The sequence below is a fragment of the Hippocampus comes genome, unplaced genomic scaffold (assembly GCF_001891065.2).
Source record: "Hippocampus comes isolate QL1 unplaced genomic scaffold, H_comes_QL1_v1.1 scaffold112, whole genome shotgun sequence".
Lineage (NCBI taxonomy): Eukaryota > Metazoa > Chordata > Actinopteri > Syngnathiformes > Syngnathidae > Hippocampus > Hippocampus comes.
This window is the reverse complement of record NW_017805841.1, coordinates 1,540,676-1,558,502: the sequence shown is the minus strand read 5'-3', so window position 1 is coordinate 1,558,502 and position 17,827 is coordinate 1,540,676. Positions and strand designations below refer to the sequence as shown.

Here is a 17,827-nt window from a genome sequence, read left to right as displayed (position 1 = left end):
AGACGACAGGGCAAACGACGCACGCGCTCAACGTGAATATCGCGAGAGTTTGCACCGATGCAAACCCTCTACACAAAAAATGTAGAGGGTTGTTTGAAAAAAATACCAACCGTAAAGTTTTTTTTCGACCTAGAAATTCTCGGTCGGTCGGGTTACCGGAAACACACTACTTTTTTTTCTACGCCTAATCATCTGTCAAATAACAAGCTTGATCAGTCACCATTATTAGCAAAGCATCGATGTTACCAGTCGTATGCCCGATTCCGAGTGATGTGCTATGAAGCTAACAACACGGTGCTGATAAGTGTCAGTTTTGATGTATAAAGTAAGGCGTAGAAAAAAAAGTAGTGTGTTTCCGGTAACCCGACCAACTGAGAATTTCTCCGTGGAAAAAAAACTTTGTGGTTGGCATTTTTTTCAAACAACCCTCTACATTTTTGTGTAGAGGGTTTACATCGGTGCAAACTCTCGCGATATTCACGTTGAGCGCGTGCGTCGTTTGCCCTGTTGTCTGTCAACAACATTGAAACATGGCGGCGGCCGTGATCTCCGACGACAGTTTAAACCACGTTTTCTGTGTTACAGTCGCATGCTCGCACCATAATATTAAGAAAATAGCATCCATTGATGTATCGAAAAAATTCAGCGAACTATTTGATGAACACCACGGGCCGAGTAAAAACTGAGGGCGGAAGAGGCGGCGGCGCGCCCCGGGTTCCCGAGTCCGGAGCGGGGAGAAAACTAAATAGGTGGTGGCGGCGCCGGCCGCTCTTCTTGTTTTATGTTTTATGGTTATTTTGTTTAAATTTTTGATGGAAAAAAAAGATAAAAAAAAAAACTTTGTCCAACCTACCGACCCTATGCTGAAATTTCATGTTACCGGAAACACACTATCTTTTTTGTTTGGCCTAATCTTTAGCACGCAGTTGTCCGCTTACTGTTGAACAAAATAATCTGGTGACAAAGCATCACTTTGCATTGCTGCCCTTGTTCTATTCTGTGGTCATGCTGCTGCTTTTTTCTCGCTTCATCACCACATCCTGTTTCTGCTGGCATTGCTTTGGTCTTTTGATCATAAGTGTGCAACAAGTGTCTCGGCAATTAAAAAAAAAAAGTCACTAGATTTATCGGTTGCACTTGCTCAAGTGGATGAAAATTTTACTTGCACCGTCTCATATTTTAATAGCCAAATATGACCATTTAGGATCAGTCTGGAGACCTGTCCTTTGTGTACAATTGGATGGAAGACTATAAAAGACATTTTCATGAAGACATCTGGCAGCTGTTTGGAATTGTGCATGCATAATCGTCTCCCTTAATGTCGTTTTTTTTCTTGTTTTTCAGGAGTATGTGAGGGGGCTGTGTGACCCAGAGCTGCAGAAAGAAGAACGTTATCCAGTGGACATGCACTGTATCTTTGCCGGAGCCCGGGGCCTGTTCCTGGACAGACTCATACGGGACACAAGTGCTGAGGTTTTGGTTCCTGAGCCAGGACGTCTGCGCTTGTTGGGCCGCACTGAGCCTGTCGTGATGGCGCAGAGCAGAGTTCAGCAGTTTGTGGCACTTTTCCAGGTGAGATTAATGTACAACCATCGGCTGTGTATTCCAAATGTGTTTTTTTTTTTTTTTTAAACAATAAAGTAATGTTCATACACCGCTCACTTAGGATGAACTGATGCAATTCTAATGAGCGAGATGATTTCAAGTCAAAATTACTGTTCGGCATTTTCAAAGTTCTGCCTCTTTGTCTGCTTTATTCAGGAAAAGCGAAGTCTACTGAGTGACAGAGAGCAGGCAGTGAAGCGAGCGTTCAAGTCCTTTGTGGAGGAACGGGATGACAAATACACAATGGAGCTCCTTCTACTGCCCTGTGCGCTGAAAGAAGAATTACTCGGACTGGCTCACAGTCCAACCAGCTTGCACACACCCTCAACGGTTTGTGTTTTTTTTTTTTATCATCATATACTTAAAAGCAGGCAATCGTTGTGTTTTTATCGACTTCCACATACTTACAAGATCCGCTGAAAAAGCAATGCAGTAGTCACACTAATAGATGACAGGGATGAAAGTAGAGGGGGACCCCCTCCTAGAAAATTCATTAAAACCGAGTGATGTGACTGAAGGGTCATGAAGTGGGCAGGGTTGAACAATTTGTTTTTAATGAGAGGCCAACTGTCTTCAACTATTTTTGCGCCGGATGAATATTTGAATCGCAGGTGAACTGTGTGGCAAAGTCCTTAAGCAACAAAAGTAATGTCTCTGGGTAAATAGCCTGCCGCCATCAAGCTGTACCAGTACAGTGTGCACCGCACAATATGTTTTTCGATCATATTTAAAATTTCTTTTGTGCCAGAAGTGCGTGTCAAACCTGGAGCACTTCACTTTAATCAGTACCAAAGTCGTTGCCCGATTTCCAAATGTTATGCGAGTACATCAGTCCTTGTGTGGTATTGCTTAATTGTTGTTTATTTGATTTTGTTAAATTATTAAACAATACCAAGCCATCTGCGAAAATATTTTCGCAATAAACTAATGCTAAATAGATTTTTTGCTGTTATTTGATGAATTGATTGACTAGTAGATCATATAATTCATTCTAAAAATATTAATTGGCTGCAGCCCTCATTTTCAGTTCAGTCGCATCGCACTGTGTGCGTCGGGCTTTAGTTGCTGTGGTTTGCAATGGCTCTTTTCGTATAACAGGTTCACAGATCCAGGAAATGCACCTTCTGAAGAAAGTCTTGACAAGTCAAGACTAAATGTCATGAAATTAAATCAATTCAAGAAGAGTATTTCTTCAACATTGATGTTTGGGGAGAGGGAAAAAAATTTAAAGTAACAAGAATGACATCAGTATTTTCACCTCAGTGTTGTGCAGCTTTCAAGATACAAATGAAGTGAAAATGACAGCTTTTGTGTATTGCAAAATTCTGAACAGGAAATATTTGTATCAAGTCTGTGTTTGACATCCTTTACAGTCGGGACTTTCAAAGTTTGATACGATGAGGCTCCCCTCGGGGAACAAAACAAGGCTGGGGGCCCCCCCTGCTGCCCCTTCCACCAATCAAGTGATTTCCCGGGGCCTGTTTTATGGGGTTTTCTCGCCATCTGTTTCCTCTCTCTGTAGAAACTAGAAAGTTGGGGCCCGCCTTCTATGATGTAAAAGTTACTTGGCTATTTTCATAAGTTCAAGACAAAAATGGCTGAACATGGGTAAATTGGGGCTGAAATACATCCATCGATTTTCTAATCCGCTTAGCCTCACAAGGGTCGGGGGCGTGCTTGAGCTATCCCAGCTGTCATTGGGCAGTAGGCGGGGAACACCCTGAACTGGTTGCCAGCCAATCGCAGGGTGGCTGTAAAGCATAAAATGTACCTTAATAAATCACAGAAGATGATAGGAACAGAAAAAAAATTGGATGGCAGTAGCTCATATCTGCAAGAACTTGGACATTACAACTGGAGGGTTACGTCTTAAGTCCCTCCGCGGACAAAATATAAAATGTCAACAAGTTGAGATTTTAGTCTGCTTTCTGACTATTGTCAAGATGCCTTCGCACACCCCTTTTGAGTCTGACAGCTCTCCTTGCATGTGTGTGATCTGTGCAACACGTATGTACAGCAGAGTGTAATTTGTCATTTCCATTTCCCCTCGAGGTATTACAATGAAGAATACCTGTATAAGTAATTTCAAAAACATAGATTTTAGCCTTACCTTTCCTTTACTCCTTAAAAATGGAGAGTTTTGAAAACTCCGGCGAGGATAAAGATTCTTTAGTGTTTGTTTATAAATTGTTCGCTTTTTGAAAGTGATGTGACATTTTCTCAGCAGCCACTACAGCATTATTATACACCCAAGTCAACAAAGTTTTTCATCTCCTTGTCTGTTCAAGTGTGAATAATAAACAACAAAACTACTCATAAATATTTGAACATAGTCTGATTATCACAATCTGTCCCCTAGATGAGACACTTGCGAAAACAGTGCTTGACAGTGTACATCTTACACATTGAACATGTTGTGTATTTCAGACCAAGCTAAACCAGAACCGAATGTTGTGTTGTCTCTCAGACTCTCCTGAACCAGAACCTACAACCAAGCATGGCAGAGTTCGAGCAAGATCGCTCACAGAGTAGCACTCCTGTGACGGAGCTCTCCTTTCGCATCTTAGATACTAGCTTTGAAGACAGAGGGACAAGGACGACGCCTTTTGGCGACGGCGCTGGAAAAGCAGGAGGAGGCATCGGTTTGGGTCCCGAGGCCATCCTGTTCAATGGCACCAGGCCTTCACACAAGCGACGCTCTTCGGAGAGCGAAACTCGGGACACTAAAAGACAGTATTCTCTGGAGCGGAGGGAGGAGTCCCCGGAGAGGTCGAGGGACAGGGAGCGACACTGGGACAGAGAAGGCCACGCAGCCAGTAGTAGTTTTCGATCCAAAAACACGTCTGCTTCATGCACAGTCTCCTCCTCCTCAGCTAAAGCAAACACAGTCACAGGTGCAATCATGCTGAACCCTTGTGATGGTATCACTGAAGAAAGCGAGGCAGTCAGCCCAGAAACTAACCTCCGTTGTTTGGTCAATTTCTTCAGGTGAACATCGCAGTAGTAAAAATGATCACAATTCATTTTAAATTCAGATACATGTACAAATGTGTGTTTTTTTTTTGTTGTTGTTGTTTTTTTGTTTTTGTTTTTTTTTTTGTTTTGTTTTTTTAAACCAAATTTCCTTCAGATCCATGGGTTACCAGCAGGACGTGGTGGAGCGTGTCATCAAGGATACGGGTCAAATGGAAGACACCTTCCTCATTTTGGAGAAAATCGTGGCCGAAACGAAAAGTTTTGAGGGGGAAACAAAAAGAGGAGTAAAAGAAACCAAACAACTGAACAATGTGCGCTCGTCCTCCGCCTCATCCTCCTCGACGACATCTCTAGCCGTTGAGCGGGAGTCTGGGAGGTCCAAAGAGAATATTAAGCCTAATCATCATGGAGCGAGTAGTAATGGATTTGGCCACCGGAGGCAGTCCAGTGGCAGTGAAGCCAGCACTCAACAGGTAACATCCATTTTAAGCCACAGTGTTCATGGTTTGGCTCAGTTAGACACTATCGCGTGGAAAGGGGAATCTTTCTAGTGTTTTCATTATGTGGGCCTGATAACGTTTCCTTTGTTAGCTATTTACATTCACCAAAGAGCGGAAATGCAACAGTGCTATGTACTGAAATGGTCTGCAACAAGAAATGATCATCTCTCAATCTTTTGTATGACTTAATCCTCTGGATTTTTAATAGGGATAAACTATGAATTGCATTAGCAATATAATCCCGATTTGATATAATGCAGTTTTTTTAATTCCAAAAACTGCGTTTTGACATGTAAAAGTGTCTGTCTGATGGCGTTCGGATGTGCGCCACCGGTGTGATTCTCTGGCCTAATCAAGCCACCATTAAACTCTAGTCCACGCTCTATTGTACCTTTGTAGCCCCAAAAAAGGGTGCAGTAATAGCACAGGTTGCTTTTACAGATACCACATGCGACTTTGGACAATTGAAATGCAAAAAAATATATCATGTCTTGTGGTTTACACTTGTGTCTTACATTTCTGATGTTCAGGGTTTGAATTTTTGCCTCTGGTCTTCTGGAGTAGTTTGCATGTTGTCTTCATGCTTGTGTGGCTCATTCCCACATTCCGAAACCATCCAGGTTACATTAATTGAACACTCCAAAAAGTCCATGGGTGTGAGTGTGAATGGTTGTTAATATGTGTACACAAGGTGTATTCTCTTTCGCCCAATGTCAGCTGATGTAGACTTTTAACACGTAAGCCAAGGACAAGTGCTGTCGAAAATGGAAGGTGCCAAACCATTCTGTTTGTTAGAACAGTCCTTTAATATTTGCATCGTAACATATACGATCTTTAATGCTACGTCTTTCCTGGAAAAACTTTCCAAACAGACCAGTTCTATCAAGAGGAGCGCCAGTGCGCAAGGAGGTGCAGGGAAGTACGAGGTCATTACCATTTCCGATGACGATGATGTCGGCGTGACAAACAGCAAAACAGCAGATACTCGGACATCAAGGGTTACGATGACACACGGTGACACCCAGACCGGATCCAGAACAGAATACCTGGCACGGGGAGGCGGGAATGTCACACATAGGGATCACCTGTCAAGAGGCGGGACGCGGACTCTAGGTGGATCAGTGAAAGTCGAGACTGTGACGGCACTGCGCAGTGCACCCCAGTGGCTGACAGCCAGCACCACCTCTGTGGCTTCCAGTGCCAATGTAGGTATTTCATTAATGTGATGGTTTTCTCATTTTCTTGGCTTTGCTCAACCTGTTTTGTGTCATGACAAATTTCAAGATATAGTACATCAACTTTCTCTTCCACAATGTTCTGCTGGAATGATATAAAGGTCTTGATTGTCCCCTGCAGTCGGCTCCTACCACAAGCCGGCTCTCTGCCTACCAAACCCTCGGCCACATGGGCTTTCACGGCGGCGGAGGCAGGAATCCTCCTCCAAGCAACCCACCGGCGCCACCTGTGACCGGTTTGGCTCGTTTTCACCAATCATTGAAGACTCCGTATACACTGAAGCTACCCAACGAACCGGGGCTACCGGAGCTGCGCCACATCATCATAGATGGCAGCAATGTGGCTATGGCGTGAGTTCATGTGTGGAGATATGGACTTTTCTCACTTGATGGCCCTAACTCCAATAGGCTCATTATGTCAATTCATTGCCAGTGATGTTGTCCACTTGAACAACGCAGACAAAACAGGATTAACTAGAGCATCCATTCCCTACTGCTGCACTGCCACACAGTCTGATGTAATTACAACAGTGATTTGCTAGCTCACTGATTCTGTAAAAATGAATTTACCTAATTTCACTTTTTTTTCCCATTTCATTTTCATGGATAATATTGGCTTTGGAAAAATAATGTGTATTTGTAAATCAACCTGCCAGTGTCAGACAGTGACAGAAAGAAGTAGGCAGTAGGCAGGGTACACCACAAACTGGTTGCCAGCCAATCGCAGGGCACACATAAATGAACAACCAGCCACGCTCACACTCACACCTAAGGACAATTTAGAGTGTTCCATTAACTTGCCATGCGTGTTTTTGGAATGTGGGAGGAAACCGGAGTACCCAGAGAAAACCCACACAGGCACAGGGAGAACATGCAAACTCCACACAGGCAGGCCGCAGCCGGAATTGAACCCTGCACCTATAGATATATATACACAATTTGTTTGCCCTAATACTGGCTGGCGATCAAGTCAGGGTGTATGCCGCCTCTCGCCCAAAGTTAGTCTGGATAGGCTGTAGCACACCCTCAACTTTGAGGGGGGCATTATGCATAGAAAGTGGAAAGAGATACCACACACTATTTCAAGTTGATCCATGTGTGCATTTTTGGTTCCTTGTTGTCATCATCACAACATTGTTTGCTTTTGTCCCCATCTCTTTAGTCATGGCCTAAATCGGTTCTTCTCCTGTCGAGGGATAGCGCTCGCCGTGGAGACATTTTGGAGGCGGGGCCACAGGGAGATCACTGTATTTGTTCCTCAGTGGCGCCAGAAGCGAGACCCATTGACAACAGGTACTTAAGGCATTTGCAGCATGTATGAATGAGCAGACAACAACCTTAAGCTGACATCAATGAATGGACTGATCGCTTTTTTGGTCTCTCAATTTTTACACATCTGATAGGAATCAAAGATGAACCAAAATAAAACAATACAATTGCCAAACATAGATTCAGGATCCAGTGTGCTATTTTTCATTGATGTGGTTGTATTTTTTTAATTTTTTTTTTTTTTTTTTTTTTTTTTTTTTTTTTTGCAGAACAACATTTTTTAAATCAACTAGAAGACCTGCGGCTGCTTTCTTTCACCCCCTCCCGAGAGGTCTGTGGCCAAAGGATAGCCTCGCATGATGACAGGTGCACACATACAACACACGCTTCCCGTTTTGAATTTAGTTGAATATACTTAAAGGGAAAATCCAATCAAAAATGGACTTCACGATTAGGGGTGGGATGATTCAATTACCCCCCAATTTGATTCAAATCACAATACTTGTGTGACGATTAGATTTATATCACGATTATTGATTAGACTGTAATTTGCGATTCAATATCATGATGATTGGTATTTTCTCAGACTACATTGTTTTCGTGCATTATAACATTTTAAAACAATTCAAAACAATACATAAGTTGAATCATGGACTTCAGTCAATGCAGCCAGATGAAAGTCAGTCACCATTTTGCACTTGGTTTTGACTGAAAATGTCATCATGAGTGCCCAAGGGCTCAGGTTACAACCAATCAGGGCTCAAACGCAGAAAACAGGTGAGCCGTGATTGGCTGTTACCTGACTACTATGATGTCATTTGCAGTCAACAGCAAGTGACAAAATGTCCACCCCCTGAGTTGGATACAAATCAGTGATTTTTGCTGAATAATTCATGTTCCACAAATGCAATATTAATCAGAACCAGAAGTGGGGCGCACAGAGCATATTGTTAAAAAAAAAAAAAAAAACGTGTCTTGACTTCCCCTTTATGTTAATTTAAAGCAGGAAATAACATTTTTATGCATGCATACGTATTTCTCATTCTCGACACTCATACAACTGTATGAGTAGTAAAGATGAATAAGATATATGATAATATATTCAAAAATTGTCTCCACTGACAAAGGGAAATTTTAATGTTGAATACTTGCATTCTCCATTAGATTCCTGCTCCACTTAGCTGAAAAAACAGATGGCATCATTGTAACCAATGACAACCTGAGAGACTTTGTCAACTCTTCGGACACTTGGCGCCGGATCATTCAAGAGAGGTGATTGGTCATATGCTCAAATATCACACGACTCAAGTGGTCATTTGAGTGCCGGGTCCAGTGTAAAATTCAAATATTATCATTATTATTATTATTTTGAATATTGTTATTTACACAGGTTACTGCAGTTTACTTTTGTGGAGGACCACTTCATGATCCCTGATGACCCTTTGGGTAAAAATGGACCTCATCTGGACATTTTCCTTTCTAAAATGAACAGGTGTGTGCTCCCTTAATCGGAACATCTGAACCGATTTTAAAATGCCCCCACACGTGATGAAGAAAAAAAAATCCTTGTGTGAGATATTCGCCAGATAACCAACCTGGCACCCCACACACATTAACAAAAAGAGTAATAGCAGATGAAGCCATGGAAGTCTTATCTTGTCCTTTATTGGTGAATGACACATTCTACAAATTCTAAACACAACCCATTGCTTCTTTGTTTGTGTCCAGCAACAGTGAGAACATCAGACCGAGGCCAATTTTATGTTGGTTTATTTCTCATCACAATCACATAGTCTGTGGCTCAGCCAATCTCTGTGTTGACCACACACAAAATGATTTGCCGTTATAAATGTGGACTATGCAGTCATCCCACATAAATGCACGACTGATAATGATCGAGCCCCGCAGCAAACACAAGTAATTATTTTTTAAAAAAACGTTTCAAGTTGAATGCTACAAGAGATCACCCTTTTTTCTTTCCCCCCGTGATGTATTTTCAGAAATAAGATAAGATAACATTTATTTGTCCCACACTGGGGAAATTTGCAGTCTACAGTGGCAAAATTGGGGGGGATGAAAAAAAACAAAGTGTTTCATTGCACAAAATAAATGTTTCAGAAAAGAACTGTACACAGTTCAATATAAGTGCAATATGAAATGTAGCATTAGCAATATATTTGTAGAATAAATATAATAAATCAGCAATAGCATAAATCGCAGGACTGTAATACCAGTTTAGCTTTGCATAGCTTGCCCAACAGCGTATTGAATTTGGCTTTTGCATGTTCCATAAATGCACGTTGCCGTCGCCTCCTCTCCATTTTCCCGTATGTGGCCCTCAGTGTAAAAGGTTTGGACATCTCTGTTTTACACATTTTCTCCTTCCCTGACCATCCAGGCATCTTCCTTTGACCCCTCCCCCTCTGAGACCCCCAGACTTGCGTCCATCCACCAACCAGCAGCATCCAGTCTATGTGCAGGCCCTCCACTCCGCTCCATGGACTCCCGCCGTTACTCCTCAGCCCCCCTCTTCCCATGTTACCCACCCGAGCGTGCAGTGGCCCCACCCGGGCCGCCGCCGCAACGCCTCTCCCTCGCCGTCGCCCCCTCCCCAGCGTTCGCCGGGGGAGACGTCCCAGCTGAAGAATCAGCTGTGCGCGATTTTCCCAGACCAGAAGCAACAGATCGACCGCATCCTCATTGACAACCCGTACATGAGAGACTTGAATGCCCTGTCGGGGCTGCTGCTGGGTTGATTCACTCGCTCAAAAACCAGACTTCATACACGCATTCAAGGGGGACCCGTAACACAGTATAAATAACAACTATTTATTTTCCTCTCTCTTTCATCTTGGACAGTCTTATTTTATTTTATTTTATTTTTACTGATCTAAAAGCATATTTGTTCATCTGATATGAACACCAATTTCCTTTTTTTCAGTTTGAAACAATTTTGTCAAAACTATTAACGTAAAAAAGCAAAGCAGGTTTTATTTCTCTCTCTCTCTCTCTCTCTCTCTCTCTCTCTCTCTCTCTCTCTCTCTCTCTCTCTCTCTCTCTTTTTTCCCCCTTCCTTTCCCCCCCTTCAAATGTGGGAGCAGCATAGATTAAGAGGACTGGTCGCAGAATTTGATGGGCTTCTTACCACAAATGCATCCATACTACCTAATGACTGCCATTAGACAAATAAACTAGCACAGTGACTATTTTATGTCATGGTTTTCCTGCAAAAAACATTAACAGTACCGCTTATAGTTTTAAAGAAAGGCAGTTGTGAAGACAACCTACATTCATCTGTATATAGTCATAGTTTTGCTGACTATAAAACGACATGCTAGGCACATAATGGGCCCATTTGTGTCCCTTCAAAATAAAGTACAAATACACCTTAAAATGATTGGAAATAACCACCATCAATTTAGTTTTCTACTTGCTCCTATGGTTTGGTGTGCCCTAACATATGGAAGTTTGAGGCAGTCAACTTAATCCCCTTTTATTTCCAACCCTTTGAGTAGCTTGCCAGTGTTTAGGATTTCATCTTTATCAATTCAAGCGCTCAATTTTAATTGTTCCTCCAAAAATCTAGATTGAGAGAAGATTTGTGAGTTGTTTTTTTTCGGGGTTGACGATCTTCCCAGGAACACTTACTATTCAGAAATTAACTGTATTGGTTGTTTTTGAGCCACTTGAATGCTTCAGTCACTCCATCTTGTTTTTCAACACTACAAGGCTCAATTATATAGTTTACATTTGTTGGCTTGAGTCAAAGAAATTGCAGTCACAAAGCAGAATTACATCAACTTTGGTTTTCACTGTACTTTTGTAGCAATGAAAGAGGTACAAGGGTTCCGTTGATTCGTGTCAAAATGCTCTGCTGCAGGCATGTGAAGAATCACTCCGGGTGCTTCTTTCACACTCCAAGCAGAGTGTGGACAGGACGTTTCCCCTGCATGCGTATATGTGATGTGCTTCAGTTGTGTAACATACCAACCCAAGTCTGTATAAAAACATCTTTAGTTCACCATGTTGTAAGCATTGCTGAAGGATTTTCTTTTGTTGTATTATATTTTCATTGTGAACTACATTTTTTTTTCTAAATCTTAATATTTTTGGACATGTGGTTTAATGTATGTGAAGAATTCAAATAAATGCCACAGTCAGTAAGTCTTTGCACTACCCTCCACTTAAACTTTTTGAAGGGTGCAGTAATGGACAAAGTTCATGTTCAATTTTTTGAAGTGGTAGCATGAATTTCTTGCGCTTTATTGGGTGTACAGAAAACGAACAGGAGAATGTGAAGTAATTTCCTTGCGGGAACAATAAAGAGTATTACCACCACTTGTATGACTACAGCAAATGTGATGCTACAGCGAGCTGGTCAGCTTCTGTCTGAATCCTCATAGCACCGTCCATACAAAACGAAGGGAACAATTAAACACATCCCAGAACAGGAAGGAAATGCTACAGTAAAAAAAAAAAAGTAATTCGGCGAAAACAAATTACATGATAGTTTCCTCGTGTATGGTCTCCACGTGACTATTCTCTCCTCACTATATTCAGGCGTGCTTTTGATGAGTGGGCGCTAATACGGTCCATAAAATGCATTATGCACACATTAATATTCGGAAAGAAGCAGCAAGTCTCTCTTACTGACACTAGGGGTCAGTAGAGCCAGACAAAAGCGAGGCAGATTATTCATTTGATGCACGTTACGTCACAGCCTTCGTAGGAACGCCCCCTCCGCCACGACATATGGCAAAATAACCATTTGCACCGGCTGAAACTCCTGTAAAGTGTAAGGTTCTGTGTCTATTTGTATAAGAAATTATCTTCTAAAATTGTCATATCTTACTGTGTGGTCGGATGTACCAATAGACAAGGGTGTAAATCAAATTTAGCTTGGCAACCAAACAAACGTGTTGTGTAGGCACGTGTTCGTCAAGGACTAGATGGGATTTCGTCATCTTTTTTTTTTTTTTTTTTAAAGCTCTGTTTAGTTTGCTGCCGCTATTTACCCTCTTCTCAGTGTTGGCAGGAACACTTTACCAAGTAGTCTATTTACGTAAAATATTACTTTTTTTGTCATTGGCTGGATTTTCAGACACTGTAAATACAGAAATGGAGATGAATTTCAATCATAACTGCGTTACAGCAGCGATGTCACATTGTAGGTGTTCAGTGTTTTAGTGTAATTACTGCAATACACTTCGCAAGTAAATGTAATTCTTTGTTGCTTTGTTTGTTTGTTTTTTTTTCTTGTTTTGCTACTTTTAGATTTTCTTTGGGCCAATAGTTGAACAGAAACAAATTAGTATTCTATTGTGAAGTGCGCTCACCCTGGTCACATAATCCAAAATCCTACCTCAGCAATGTGCCACCTATTTTGAACTGAATTAATCCCTTCTTGTTGCTCTGTGATGTGTTTGTTTTATACACCTTGTAGTTATGGTTATACATAGGCATAGTCACCGACCACCATTGAAGACATGCAATTTAGATGTAGACTGTTCTCAAGTTTTGGGGGGCAGTAGCGGTTTGGTAAACAGAAGATGAACTCGTAAAGGAGCAGAAAACACACAACAGATGGAAACATTTGGCATGTACTGTACATTTTGTTATAATTACAGTAAATTGGCAACTTTTGACAACAATTGAACCTCTGAATACAATCCATTCCATTGTCTTGGATTTTAATACGTTTACAATCGGAAATGATGGGATTTCAAACATCTGTATCAAGTAAAAGTAATTTTTTAATAGCTTGTACAAAAATAGTTGGGGTTTGCCCACCCACCGAGTGTGAAATGAAGGAAACACATTAACGTTCCTCTGCCCATTGTTGTCTGCCCAATTCTCTGGGACTAATTTACATGAGGCGAGGCAACATGGTTAGCGTCTGCCTCACAATGCAGAGGTGCAGGGCTCCAGCCTTCCTGTGTGGAGGTTGCATGTTCTGCTTTTGCTTGTGTGGGCTTTCTCCGGGAATCCCGGTTTCCTCTCACATTCCAAAGACATGCATGGCAGGCTAATGGAACACTATAAATCAGCTGTGTCAAACATATGGCCCGCGGGTCGGAACCGGCCCCCAAGGAGGTTCCAGCAGGCCCGCGGGATAATTAAAAGTGAAAAAATGCATAAAAGACACGGAATTAATATTTTTAATAAGGTGCCATTTATGGAATATCCGCTAGGGGACACACTGTTTTGATCACAGTAGAAGACATCATTGATTTGATCAGAGAAGAAGACAACAGCAGAGAAGAAGACAGAGAGCTGAGACAGACCCAACGCAGCAGACGCTATCAAGGACATGTGAATACTTTATTCTTTACACATTTAATAGCACTCTCCTTAGTTTGTAAGGTGTAGGCAGGGATTAAATTTAGATTTTATATGCACATGTGTAAATGGTTGAAAAATTACTTTCTTTATAAATCTCGTTTAATCTTAAAGTGCATTACTATATTTTTCAATCCCAATTACTTAAAGTTTTGTGCCTTTGTACAATCAGTGTGATCAGTTGCAATGCATATATGTGAATGATAAAAGTAAATTGCACATTTGTCTAACAAAATCTAAGGTGCTTCATGAAATGTTTTGTAATGTGGACCACAATGTGAAATGAGTTTGCCACCCCTGCTCTAAATTGTCACTCTCCCTAGGTGTGATTGTCAGCATGAATGGTTGTTCATCTCTGTGTGCCCTGCGATTGGCTGGCGACCAGTTCAGGGTGTACCCCGCCAACTGCCCAAAGACAGCTTGGATAGGTTCCAGCATGCCCGAGACCCTTGTGATGATAAATGGATTAGAAAATGGATGGATGGATAATTTACATAATAACAAACCCCAAAGTCCAATTGTGCAATTGCTTCATAGCCGTGTCTCGATCTTCCTGGCATTTATTAAATACTTCAATTGACAATATGTAGTTGTCGGGTAGTTATATATAATATAGCGAGCATTTAAGATAAAAGGATCAGGTGAGTGATTCCCTCAGAACTTTTCACATGTCAAAGGATCTTAAGACACTTGGGAACTGGTTTCAATTGTGTAAAAATGCATATGACTTAACAGGCAACGTTTAAAGTAACATTTGAACATTTCTAACTTAAATGCTTAAATGTAAAAACAAATTATTCGCTTGGAGTATGTACATAGCCTTAATATTTATGATGCGGGATGGAGACTTAAGAGTGTTGCAAACTTCGACTTCATGCTTTGAAAACACCCGTAACTGTCTAAAAAGAGAGTGATCCAACTTAAAAAAAAAAAGAAAAGAAAACAATTAATTTTAGTTTTAGGCTTAACGTTTGGGTGGCAAATGTATAGAGGGAGATGAATACTTTGTCTTGAGAGGTTATTCTCTTCATAGTAAAACATGCAGGGTTGTTTTCCCAATCCATTTGCTGGGTAGCTGCGCATTTTGAGCAGATTGGGTTACTTTTAACAAAGGTTGGGTTAATTATTTTGTCCCAGTAGACTGGGTTGAAGATTGAATTTGGATGTGCAGTAGAGCTGAAACCGGATTCTGTATTTGCGTTGTGTTCTTTGTTGAACTAAATTTAATGTGACATTCTAAAGAAACGATGATGGCTGGATGGCTCATTCGGTAACATTGCTGACTTGGGTAAGTGTTTGGGGTTGAAATGTGGGTCCGGATTGACAGCCCAACCACAGAAAATGGGTGGGTTGTGTCTTCTTAGAAAATATTGGTCATAAAATATGCGTTATTTGTAACCACAACTACACGATGTCATGCCCTGTGTTTATGGCCTCCTGGTAATGTGTTCTCTGTCCACAGTCCATCCTGGCTAAGTGGTGGGCAGAGTCACTAAACTGCAGCTATTGCAATCACTCAGATCCACCTGTCCCTCCCTACTCAGCAGGGGATAGTATTTAAATTCTGCTGCACATGAAGGAAGGTGCTGGAGTATTGTTTTGCTGACTGTCCCACTGGTTTGTGTTTCTGCCAGATTCGTTGTTGTTCCAGTAATTAAGTTCCTTTGTGATTTTCTGTTTCCTTTTTTATCTCTCATCAGCGTACAAGAAGTACTTCAGGTTTTTGTTTCTCTTAAAGTGATTTTCTGTTTTGTTTTTGTAAATACCTTTTTACACTGCTCCATTGTTACCTTTCTCTGTGACTTTGTCCACCACCTTTTGTTGGTGAGTAATTCCACTTGTTTTTGTTCTGGCGTCAATGTTTTGATGCCGTTATCTTGTTTACCAGTATTACTTGTTGGAATAAAGCCCGTGTCACCGCTCTCAAATATTGCATGGTGGTGCATTCTCTGTCTGTCAGCCAAACTGTAACATACCAATACGTCACCTGGTAACCCATATATTGGTAGTATGGGTAGTTTTGGATTTTAAAAAAAGTGTGCTGAGTCAAATCCTCCACTCATTGCACTGGGTATAATTAGCCCAATATTGGCTAGTTCTAGGTTACGTCACCCAATTTGTTTTAACTAAGCAGTTTTAAGAGTGTTCACACAAGGACTAATCTTTAAAACTTAAACTTTCAGATATGCATTCTGTTCTTGAATCGTTGTTATTCATTTATTTGATGCTGTAGCCATATTTTAGTGAGCAACCAAGAAAGTCCTCTGTTCTACTTTCCTGGTTTGCAATAAGTTAAATTATATGGTCAGCCCATATTTCCCCTTTGACATCACTGCTACTTTTCTGTGGTGGCATCAGAGAAAAAAGAAAATCAAAAACATACTTGTGGAGGTCTTGCTTGAGAATGCTCAAATGAGTATGAGCATTTGTTTCTCTTCGGTTTAAGGTTTCATTTTTCACAGACAATGGTCCTTTTTTTAGTGAAGAGAAAAACTCTTCCCAAGCTGACAGTTTCGGCTGTCACTTCATCTGAGCTGTCACTGCTTCCTGGCGATGTGTATTAAAAGACCATTGTCTGAATAAACCTTAAAGAAGGTTATTATGCTATTTGCCTGTCACTGTATGCCCTGCGATTGGCTGCCGACCAGCCCAAACTGTAACTGCCTCTTGCCCTAAATCAGCTGAGGTACGCTCAGCTCACCCGGAACTCTTACCAGGATAGAAAATGAATGAATAGATGGGTATTGATCAAATGCAGAACTGTTCGACTTCAGGGGCATTCTTTCTGCTGTATTTCTCCAGAGCAACTCCCCTCGCTTTGGTTTAAGGGCCTCAACTATAATTTGGACCATGTTCTCCATAAGCAATTCATCAAACCTCTGCAAGGTGCCAAAGAGAGCCAGAATCAAGAATTTGTGTCCCATCTTGGATGAGAGTCGGCTGCCAAGCAGAGTTATGTGTGGAATTTGCTGATGGCAGTGGGAACAGCGGCTGCCTCACCTTTCTCCCTCATGTTTCTTGTAACCTCAGCCACTCCATGTGTCCTCTGTACATGCATCCTGTTCAAAACCTCTGTGGCTTTTGTTCACTCTTTTCTTCATTTTCTTGGGGATTAAAACTGTCTAAAACAATACATGTCCTGTTTTGTCCTTGAAGAAAGTCAAATTCCAGCATGCCAGAACAGCTTAAGACTTTTTTTTTTTTGCCCCCCCCCAAGTCCCACACAGGCTAATTTCTCCCCCTACTACTTCCATTTTCTACTCATTTAATTATTATTCATTACCTGTGAATCCTCAAAGTTCTCCATATCTTGCGTCTACCTACCCTGCCGTTGAATGATGACCAGTGCAAAGTGCACCCCTCTACTTCCATTTTCTACTCATTTAATTATTATTCATAACCTGCAGTGCAACACAAGTATTGACCTGCCTCCCGAGTTACCGTTCTGTACCATCCAACACGCTTTCATAACCACCTTCTACTATTTGCAACCCCCCCCCTTTTTTTTTTTTTTTTTTTTTTTAAAGAAAAAGTCAGTTTCAAACAAAAGGTGTGCAGTGTGCTATTGCAGGTTCTACCTTTGTGGACTTTGCATGTTCTTCCAATGTTCCCTGTGTTCTACGGCAAACACATGCATATTAGGTTTAATGAATCGTCAAATTCTCCATAGCTTGCGTCTACCTACCCTGCCGTTGACTGATGACCAGTGCAAAGTGCACCCCTCCTCTCCTGTAGACTCCAATGTGGGAGCTTCTAGTTCTCAAATGAGGGCAGTAGCAATAGAAAATGGATGGATAAAACGTAAGGAAACACTACTAAATTACCTCTCTGGAATGGTTCCCTATCATTTGTGTGAAATTAAATAACCTAGTAAAGTGGGCCACAGCTGTATCACTGCTGAAT

The 17,827-nt window shown here is 41.4% G+C and overlaps 1 protein-coding gene and 1 long non-coding RNA gene across 2 annotated transcripts in view; both read left to right on the top strand.

Annotated features, from left to right (window-relative positions):
- The window catches only part of n4bp1 (nedd4 binding protein 1), a 14,998-nt gene extending 3,076 nt beyond the window's left edge, over positions 1-11,922 (top strand). The window contains exons 2-12 of the mRNA XM_019888239.1: positions 1,345-1,572; positions 1,762-1,935; positions 4,073-4,593; positions 4,736-5,054; positions 5,954-6,286; positions 6,438-6,667; positions 7,479-7,609; positions 7,855-7,951; positions 8,750-8,857; positions 8,976-9,077; positions 9,984-11,922. Coding sequence (XP_019743798.1) covers positions 1,345-1,572; positions 1,762-1,935; positions 4,073-4,593; positions 4,736-5,054; positions 5,954-6,286; positions 6,438-6,667; positions 7,479-7,609; positions 7,855-7,951; positions 8,750-8,857; positions 8,976-9,077; positions 9,984-10,341 — 2,601 coding nt within the window. The 3' untranslated portion in view covers positions 10,342-11,922. The remainder of the gene's footprint in view (positions 1-1,344; positions 1,573-1,761; positions 1,936-4,072; positions 4,594-4,735; positions 5,055-5,953; positions 6,287-6,437; positions 6,668-7,478; positions 7,610-7,854; positions 7,952-8,749; positions 8,858-8,975; positions 9,078-9,983) is intronic.
- Positions 11,923-13,858: 1,936 nt separating this feature from the next.
- LOC109526731 (uncharacterized) lies at positions 13,859-17,041 on the top strand. Its single transcript, XR_002170401.1, has 3 exons — positions 13,859-13,897; positions 15,387-15,748; positions 16,727-17,041. It is a non-coding gene; the product is annotated as an uncharacterized LOC109526731 (long non-coding RNA).
- Positions 17,042-17,827: the final 786 nt, after the last annotated feature.